This window comes from Punica granatum, chromosome 1 (assembly GCF_007655135.1).
Source record: "Punica granatum isolate Tunisia-2019 chromosome 1, ASM765513v2, whole genome shotgun sequence".
NCBI classification, from domain to species: Eukaryota; Viridiplantae; Streptophyta; class Magnoliopsida; order Myrtales; family Lythraceae; genus Punica; species Punica granatum.
Window position 1 is genome coordinate 45,456,084 of NC_045127.1, and position 9,880 is coordinate 45,465,963.

General features: G+C 39.3%; 2 protein-coding genes across 2 annotated transcripts; one reads left to right on the forward strand and one right to left on the reverse strand.

Moving 5' to 3' along the window:
* The first annotated feature begins 451 nt into the window (after positions 1–451).
* On the forward strand, positions 452–1,683 carry LOC116192019. Its single transcript, XM_031520411.1, has 2 exons — positions 452–627; positions 704–1,683. Exons 1-2 carry the CDS (start codon positions 489–491, stop codon positions 1,228–1,230), a joined length of 666 nt encoding a protein of 221 aa, XP_031376271.1. The 5' UTR covers positions 452–488; the 3' UTR covers positions 1,231–1,683.
* Positions 1,684–1,892: 209 nt separating this feature from the next.
* On the reverse strand, positions 1,893–4,313 carry LOC116192018 (NAC domain-containing protein 71-like). The gene is made up of 4 exons (XM_031520410.1): positions 3,656–4,313; positions 3,035–3,309; positions 2,615–2,938; positions 1,893–2,525 (listed from the first exon to the last, which is right to left on the reverse strand). The coding sequence occupies exons 1-4, from the start codon at positions 3,810–3,812 to the stop codon at positions 2,274–2,276; spliced, it is 1,008 nt and encodes a 335-aa protein (XP_031376270.1). The 5' UTR covers positions 3,813–4,313; the 3' UTR covers positions 1,893–2,273.
* Positions 4,314–9,880: the final 5,567 nt, after the last annotated feature.

Sequence of the window (9,880 nt, forward strand, 5' to 3'; positions counted from 1 at the left end):
ATCTCATTGTCAATTGATGATGACAAATGCTCAAAGGCACTTGACACGTGTTAATTTTGTAGAATGTCACATGTTGACACCTAAGAATGGGATCAGAAATTGTTACCCTTCATTAATATAAAATAGCAAAAAAAAAAAAACTGACAATATAAAAGGGAACTGATTTCACCACCTATCAGTTTATATTTGCAGATTAATATGAGGCACTTCTAATCTAATCCCGATGAAAAGGGAAACTCTAGGAATTTTCTCCTGGCGAGGTTAATTAATTAATTTTTTTTTCGATGGAGGTGAATTAGAATTTGAATATGTTACGATAGTGTGTATATATATATATAACCGAAAAAAGCTAGCGTATGTTATTAATAGCTAGCCCAATAGCAAAATTACAAGTGTCACTAGGATAAGGTGGAGCCACATTAGCTGATTTTCTTGTGGGTGCCTTTGAACCAAATCCTACTAAGTTAGCATCATCAGTCCTAGAAACAATGGCTTCTTGTGTCTCAAGCCCCGGAATGAGTTTATTCGGCTGGAACATCGGAAGGAAGAAGGACACCCCGGAGCCTAAGTACCACGACGTTGAGCTTCCTTTTTCACCTTCCCTCGTGGAGAAGACATTCCTACGAGGTAGCACTTTCAATCACGGGATGAGTACTTACGTTTTGACAGTCGGGAATGGTCTTGACTCCTAGATATTTTGCAGGGAGGGAGCTAAAGTGCTGCTATCGAGCCAGTCTTGACGGGTTCAGCGCCACTGACTTCCATGCCTGTTCCGACTTCAAAGGCCCTTGCGTGATAATCGGCTATACTAACAGGAAATTCAAGTTTGGTGCATTCAATCCCGAGGGCTATAGAAGCACTGATGATTATTACGACACGTTTGATGCCTTCCTCTTCTACTGGGCAGAGGAGGGCGACGAGCGAGCAGGCCCAATCGTTTTGCCAAAAGTAGGAGGAAGCGGGGCAGCCCTTTTCGATTATGCCCGGGGAGGGCCCCAGTTTGGAGCTGATGGGCTGCTGATCGGGCCTCCATTGGCCCCAGTGATGGGTGGGTTTGCAGGGCCAGACACCAACTCCGGGGTTGGCGACTTGAGGCAGGCCAAGTCGAGGTTAGGCCTGTCATATGCTAAGAGGAAGGACGGGAAGGAATCGATTTTCGGGGACGAATCGAGAGCCAACATTGAGGAAGTTCAGGTGTTCTGTAGCCCTCAGATTGCGAGCCTGTATTAGGGTAGATAATTCGCTTGACAGGTACATAGTATGATTAGAACAAGAACTTTACGAGATAATTGCTTATATCACAGCTTATATAATGCCCCATATATCACTGTCCATCTCTCTTTTCTCTGTTTCATCGATGATCGGGAAAAGTGGAGTATCTCCTCGAGTTTGTTCACCGAAAACACTATTATTTTAGATAAATGGAGGGGATTGGTGCTGCAGATGTGTTTAAATTTGAAGAAAAGAGCTAATGGATGATAAGCCTTTAAACCTTTAGGAAAAAGCAAACTCTCAAAGTGCCATTAGTGTTTGCTCTCTTTATTCTAATATTCTCACAGGTGGGGAACTATTCGAAAACTTTCGGACATACGAAAGATTGTATATTGTATTGCATTCTCACTAGAGCTGTTACTGTCAAATGACCTCATCTGGTCTCTCCATCGCACTTGCTGCTAAATCTGAATGATGCTATTGCTAGGTGAAGTTCAGAAAATAATTTACTCCTTTGATCTGTTTCTTTATCAGTTCGGTACAGCGATGGACAATTTCGAAGTGAAAAGCTGTTTCATCAGTGAATCTTTGTTTTCTTTTGCTTTTACCATAATCTGCGTTAAAAAGGTTATTTGTGCACTGTTTCTATTGCTAATTCCTGAGTAATTTGTCGGTCGAGATGACAAACTTGCTATTTATATCATCCGAATGAAAAGCGATCTGTGCTTTAATGATAAAAGCTTTCAAAGTTACAGGTAATTCATATCATTGCAACTTAAATGTAAAGAAAGTTCATAATAAGTGAAAATCCCGGTAAAAATCGATAAAAGTGATCTTCACCGGGAAGACTTACATTCAGTATACTGACCCCAACTCCAAGAAGTAAGCAGAAACTGTGACTCTCATCACCAAGACCCAGCTCATAGACCCAGACGCGACCATTCCTTATCTCTCCAAGAAGCAACATTAAAAACCCGTTGTCTTGGAGACGAGTTGTACGATAATACTCGGAGTAGAATTACGTTGTGATCTCAATTCGGTGGCAGTTTGGCCTTTCTCAATCAAAATGGGTTTTGATACATTGTCGAGCTCGCATTGTCATAACCTTCATAAGGGAAGTACTCATCGCCGTAATAGCCCGTATAGCTCCCTGGTGCCGCATAAGGTGGTGACATGCACCCCATAGTCCCGAAATCATCAGCAAATTCAACTTCCCCTGTAAAATTCGAGAATGATGAACTTGACGAGATTGGGAGCTCGTGCTGTGGAGGAAAATACTGAGGCACTGAGTCTTGTCCTTGAGATGTATATCCCTGCAAAGGAAGACATATATCATATCAATATCAAACTTTCCGGGAAAAATATCCGAAAAAAATTGATTAAAACTTCCCTAGTTTGATACCTTTGAGGAATCAAGAATCAGATCAGGGGAGACCCAGAGGCTTGAGAAGTTGTTCTCAACCGAGGCAGGCTCACACTCGTCCATTGGTGTAGTGTTTCCAAATGGAAGAGTCGGGCTTGGATATCGACTCTCATCATAAATGGAGCCCATTTGAGAGGAAAGACAGCCCGAGAAGCTCGAATGCTCATTCAAGATCTCCATCGAGGTGATGTGGTCAACGTTGCTCGAACTGGTTCCTCCTTGTTTTCCTTTGGGTTCAGTTTCAGTTCTCTTCTGCGCGTTACTCTCGTTCTTCTTAATAACACGGCACAAAGCGTATGCTCCCTGATTGATTTCAACCAAATAACCGATCAAATTAAAGTCCCAAGGGAAGTTGGATTAAGGAAACCAAACGTTACAGCAGATTGATTTGGTAATAACCTGAGGATTCGATGGTCCTGAGAGATCATCAGAGAGGCGATACTCATGCATGACCCAGTCCATCCGATCTCCTAAAGGAGCACGCCCACGATAGAATACTAGAGTCTTACGATAACCCGTGATGGAGGACTGGCAGGAAATCTTCCGGTCTTTTCCAGTGGCTTTCCAGTAACCCGATTTTGTGGCTCTGTTCGTCCTAGAGCCATTTGGGTACTTCTTGTCCCGTGGACAGAAGAAGAACCATTCCATGTCCCGTTTTGGGAGGAAGGACTTCTCTGCAGAGCATGACAGAAAAAAGAGAGAAGCTTGGTGACTCCGTCCGAACAGGAAAACCAAAGGAAAAGGAATCATTCATCGGTCATTTTAAAGATACACAAAAAGACTGCTTTTCCAGAATGAAATGTTCTAATAGAAACTCGAACAAATCGGCCACTTAAAATAGTTTCTGGAAAACTTTTATCTCCTGTAGCTCAACTTTTCGATCTTTTATTTCAGTCCATCAAAACTAGATTGATCATGTCACTTGCCATTTAGATTATTATTATATTCTGTCAAGTTTAAATATTCCCATGGACATAAAACCTACGAATGAGCTTATCATTGCGCACAGAATTCTGGTACCTGGAAGCTCCCACGGGTCGAACTTGTACAAGTCAATTATAGGAATCACTTGGAGCTCAAATTCAAGCCCTTCAACTTTCCTTTTCAAGTAGTAACCGATCAACTCCTCATCCGTAGGGTGGAAACGGAAACCCGGTGGCAGCGAAGCCCCTCCCATTGTCTTAATTAATCCTGAACACTAGAGGCTCGAGAGATACAAAATGAAGGTTGGGAAGAAAACAGGGGAGAAGACCAGGAGAAGGGCCAGGGAGACAAATACGGGGGACGTCTTTAGTTAGGTGCCGAGGCTGTAATTATTAAAAATCTGAAAGATCCAAAAGTAGTAGCTCTTGTCGACAATCGATTTGTTGTTGACGGTCGAGTACAACTTCCACAAGGTGCACCCGTTGTACAACAAAATCATCGTCTTTAAGAGAATTCGAGGTTTCTCTTATGGGTTGCAGTGTCCCAAAACCCCCACAACTAATCCCCTTTCAGTACTATATTAGCCTAGGAAACAAGATTGCAAAAGGCAACCGAAAATACTCTCTCGCGCGCTATACCTAGAAGCCGAAACTTTGACGAAAAATGGAACTGGAAGCAATACCGAGAAAGGAGAACGGCTCAAGAGATTTCAAGAGGAGGGAATTGGGAGGGAGGAGGAGAGTAGAAGCTGAAGGGGGAGGGAATGAGTTATATAAGGGGTTGAAAGGAGAGAGGCAACGGTCCAAAATTGGCAACACCGAAAGGTCTCAAAAGATTGCTTGTTTGAGGCGTCCTCAAAATTCCAAAGGTTGTGGGGCCCTCCAACCGGTTAACCCCTTTCACACCTATCAACAGCTTTTCCCGCCCATTTTGATCTCTCTCCCCAAGTTAATGAGTTGGGTTTGTCCATGAAACTAATGAGAAAACACAGAGAACACATTGATCGCTACGAACCACCGTGTATACTGCACATCCTGTTGAGGTGTCGTGTTCTTCTTATACTAGCCGCACGAGATTAATCTGTTAAGTCGGGATTGTAATTGTATTATGTTCATACCGATGGTATCGATTTTTATGATTCCGTTTGTAAGTGTAGGAGACAAGAAATGTGAACAACGCTTTAAGACGGACCCAAGATGGATCCATACATTTCCCAGTTGGGTTAAGTATTATACATAGATCTTCATGATCGTGATTGTTTCCTTGGTTTTACCAACGTAAACTCGATGATTTTCGCTGTTTTTTTACTTCTCATATATATTCGGTGTACTGTGGTAAAATATGAATTTGTGAGATAGGTGTGATATCTAAAAGGCAAAATGTAGATAGTCTATATATCTATATATTATTATTATTATTATTTTTCCCCCTAGCACGGATGTATGTTGAAGGAGTTTCAAATTCATTTATGTGGTGGCAACTGGCAATGCACTTATTCAGCCAAAAAAAAAAAAAAACTGGCAATGGACTTCACGATAGAGGTAACTAGAGCAAGCACTGATTGGGGGGGGGGGTGGAATTTGGGTTTTCTTGGTCATGGCCTATAGGTCTAAGCACAATCCACATCACCATGAGTAGGACAAAAACACTTTTTTTTTCCCCTTTTCTTCAGCTAAAGAAGAAAAAAGAAATTATAAAATAAAAGTGATGGTGTCATCTGAGGCCCCAAGGGCTCAAAGTGAAGTTCCAAAAGTGTCAATTAAACTTCCTATTTCTTTTTTAACCCTTTTGGGATGGCCCAAAGACACCTTATTGGGGGCTTTAATACCTACGAGTTCACATGAATATATGTAATCAGTCTTTTGTTTTGTCTTTCTCATCAATTTCTAGGAATTGGGGCCAAATCAAAGAAACTATTAATCCCAATTGGTTGGGACTCTCTGCCTTCTTCATATGGATGGGTGGAAAGAAAGTGATGAATTCTCTCCTTCCTACCTATTTAGGGCTTGATATGATCTCGAATCCTCTTCGGGTAAAGCTTACTCGGTTTTGATACTTACCAAAGTAAGCAAAGATCGCGTGTTAATAATTAGTTGGTATCTTAACCAATAGGATGCCGACAGTTTGTAAATGCTCGGATCAATGATAAGATTACAATAACTTGGCCATAACATTTTGATTAACAAAACAAAATGGTTGGACTCTTCATTCAGTACTCACTAATAGAGATAAAGGACATAAACAACCAAATCAAATCCTATTATAGATAGGCTTTTTAGTTACGTAGGTAGAGGAACTCCTATTTCTTTTCTATTTTGAAGGTTAATTGTGAAATGAGAACAATAGGTTCTTGGATTACTAGTGGGGCACCCACTCTTCTATCGTGGCATTACAAGGGAAGTTTCCTCTAAATATGCCTTTTAAACTTGAAGTGGAACGAATAGTAACATATAGAGTTTCTTGGGTCTTCCTATCTCAAGAATATGAAAAGCATATCAAACAATATGCGTCTAACAAATATAAGTTATTCAGCACTCAAGGTGGAATTAATGGCACTACTTCAAGAAAACCACTCTCTTAGTAAAGAAAAATAAAGGAAATATACAAAAGGGCATATAGATAAGAATGTTTAGCCATCAAGAACTGATATTTGACTTAATTGGGGGAAAGTCCGCAAAGGTGAGCACACACTGATCTTACATCTGGTCGATCGGGTAAAGAAGAGGATGAGAATTTCTCTAATCCTATTCTGGGTATAATTATTAATTTATTAATTCCACTGAAGGAATGATGGATAGTGGTAGGGCCGGCAGTATTTGACACGACACGATAGCACGACATCGATATGACACGGAAAATAAACGTGTTTAAACGGGTCCAACCTTTGTAATTCGTTTATACACGGTTAGACCTGTTTATATTATTTGTTATCGTGTTAATAAATTTGTTTCACATATTGTATCAATTTATAGAAGAAATTACACTAAAATCATCTAAATTTGTTTATATAAATTACCCATTTATGATGCTTTCATCATGTTAATCGTGTAGTAGCGTTTAATTAAAGTTAATAGTATCATATCATGTAGATATAATATATACCTAGAGGTAATAGTGTAGTATACATACACATTTAGACACGTTTAGTTAAACGGATTAGACGTGTCGTATCCGTGTCAACCCGTAATTAAACGCGTCATGTTCGGATTTGAAAATCTTGACATGTTTATTAAACGTGTTGTGTTCGGGTTTAGAGCTTTTTGACACGAACCCGTTTAGACACGACATATTTAAACACGACACGACACATATTGCCACTCCTAAATAGTGGCGACTAGACGTCGGACACCACTGGCTCAACTGAGGTCGCCAACGGCCGTAAAGGTCACCGCCGACCTCAATTGAGGACGGGATGGCCAGCACCGAGCCAGCGCCATCCCTATTTGCAATTCTCCCACATCTAGTGGGTTATAATTTTAAATTATTTAGTCTTTGAAAATTCTTTTCTTTCTTAGAAATTTGGAAAATAGTGATTTTTTATGACGTTGATCTTTCACTTACATATCCCAATGCTAGTCCTATAAGGCTCCAAACAAGTATTCAGAATAGTAAATATCCATAAGATTGTAAATCATATCTAATTCTAATATTCTTGAATTCTATCCTAACCCAAAACGATCAAATGCAATCTTAAGGTTCATTTGGAGAGTGAAAATGGGATCTCGTAATAGGGTAGCGAGTCAATGATACACATCCTAAACTTTAAAACAAAAAGTCTTGAATTCAATTTCATCATTGAAACTCTCACACTCCTTTATTATGATCTTTGAAAAGCATATTCACCCCTGGTGCAATTTTATTTTTTTCTTCCTGTTCCATATAAGGAAGGGAGGACTATTCCTCAACCTCATGGGGTCATGGCACATCATAAAGTACATCTAGTATTCACTTAACATAGCATGTCAGAAGGCCTCTTTCTCTTGAAATTGGTATGTAATGGGAAACTGATATGAATTATAATCGAATGAAGTCGTCTATTTATACAAGATGGTCACATTCTACATAGAGATTCTTCCCATCAATTCGAACATGGAAGGTGTTATGGCTTAAATATTAGAGGCATGAATGAACGAACTTTCGAGCAATGTCAACCCCCACCTGTTATTAAGTTGTCTGCAACAACCAACTTTGGACTGAATGTAAATGAGACAAGAATCAATCTCCAGACACATATTTCCATAGCCAGAGATTCAAACTGTGGATGGAACTGCAGATTTTGTTGACTGATCACTTTTTTCCCTTTTAATGACAAAGTGCTCAGGTTTAAATGTTGGTTTGTCTGGCCAGGTAAACTCTTCTACAGTAAAAAGGGTCCCCTTTTGGACAATTATAAACTGAGAAAGATGAACCCAGAAGACGGTTTCGGTCAAACCTTGACCGATTCGAATCTCGATCGCATTTTAGGGCCGTCTGACGGCCCAGACAATACAAGTAGATGAATTCATCATCGTTGAGTGCATATGTGCCGAAGGTAAAGAGATGCGAGGACCGATGTACAAGAAAACCGCGGTCGAGAATTGGATTGACGAGCGGAGAAATCAGAGACGCGCGCGGTCCCGGTCTACGGCTCTAATGATGGGATGATGATGATGGAAACTTTTCCTGTGTTTGTCTTGTGATTAATGATGATAGGATTGAGAAACAGGGTAAATGAGAAGGGGCTTTAGATCGATTTCCATGGGGAAGTGGAAAATCTATGGGGAGGACAACCTTATCGCTTGTCCTCGTTCTTGTCCGCTGCTTTCGGCCTCTACGTCCCTTTCTCTTTGCTGCCTCCAACTAGCAATGATTTCTTTTGGCGGCCAATATTTTGTAATACATACACATCAAAGCCAGCACTCATATAACTCCTCAACTAATGCGCGCGCACGAGAGAGATGAGAAATTGTTGCATGCAATAAGTTACGGCCTGATCGATCACGTCGACAGTGAAGTACGTTGGACGCACTGCACGACTTAGACCGTGAATTTTAAAGTTCATATTTATAATTCTGACTTACTGTTCGCTACATCATCCACGTGCTAAGAGATATCAAAAATATTTGGTGGGAGCACAAATTAGTGTGGTGACAAAAAGTTTCTGTTCGGCGTGGCCGAATTATTGTTTTTGGGTTGACTTCAAAATACATATGTGGACATGTTAGAACAAAAATATTTCATGATTAATTGTACTTTGAATTTGAAGGCTCTGGGTGTAACCTTTTCTTTTCAACTAAAGATCTAATGTAGTGATGAATTATCTTCAGGGAAAAAAAAAATCTAATGTACTGTATATGGGCTCGTATTCAATGAACTAAAGGAAAATATACGATATTCATTAAAAAAAAAAAAGAAGGAAAATATACGATATGTCTTTGAAAGATATCCAACGGTCTGGTTCCATCCAGAGATCGACGTAGGACTTTGATTGAAAGGGGAGGGGTAGGGGAGAGATGGGATCCTAAGGAAAATAATGGTGCGTTTGGTTTCAGAATTAAAATAACTTTGATTTTGATTATGAAAAATGACAATTGATGACAAATGATTGTGTAGTGTGTTGAATTAAAGTTAAAGTTAAAATTTTTTACTTGGAAAATGTGTATTTTTATTATGTAGTGTGTTAAGTTAAAGTTAAAGTTAAATTTTATTTTATTTTAACTGCGAAACCAAACGCAGCGTAAATAACTAAAAATGTACGCTTCCGTATTTTGAAAGGAGGGAAATAATGAGTATAAGTAATTTCATCAAAATTAATGAAAAATACGTAAATTTTTCAAAGTGTTTTAAATTTTAGGGAGGGCAACTGCCTTCTTCAATCAGTCAGTCCATCCTAAATTTTATCTTAGGACCATAGAATTGAGAACATGCATTGTCTATATTTCTATATATATAATAGTTTATTCAAAATTGAGAACACGCATTTTGCTCGAGCGAGGCAATCAATATAGGATCGAGATATAATTGAAGTAGCATCCGTCTAGCTAGAGTATCAAAAGTAGCCCATTGTACGAAAATCACTAATGTAGCAACGTCATCACATATTTGAATTTTGAGCCAACTTCTACATTTTATCGATTCACTAGGTACTCCGACAAAATCCAAAAATGACATACAGGACTAGTATAGCATATGCTAAAATTTACAAACTCATATGCTTAACTACGATGTATGGTTCAACTGGTAAATTGTATAAGAGATAATTTAAAATTCACTCAAAATATTTCATGATCATATTAAGTCGATTTTTGAGTTAGATTAGTCTCAAATAATAAATATAGAGTG

Coding starts and splice junctions, on each gene's coding strand:
- LOC116192019 (XM_031520411.1), top strand. CDS start 489: ATGGCTTCTTGTGTCTCAAGCCCCGGAATGAGTTTATTCGGCTGGAAC. Junction 628..703: donor GGAGAAGACATTCCTACGAG/GTAGCACTTTCA, acceptor GATATTTTGCAG/GGAGGGAGCTAAAGTGCTGC.
- LOC116192018 (XM_031520410.1), bottom strand. CDS start 3,812: ATGGGAGGGGCTTCGCTGCCACCGGGTTTCCGTTTCCACCCTACGGAT. Junction 3,310..3,655: donor CGACCCGTGGGAGCTTCCAG/GTACCAGAATTC, acceptor CATGCTCTGCAG/AGAAGTCCTTCCTCCCAAAA. Junction 2,939..3,034: donor CAGGACCATCGAATCCTCAG/GTTATTACCAAA, acceptor GAAATCAATCAG/GGAGCATACGCTTTGTGCCG.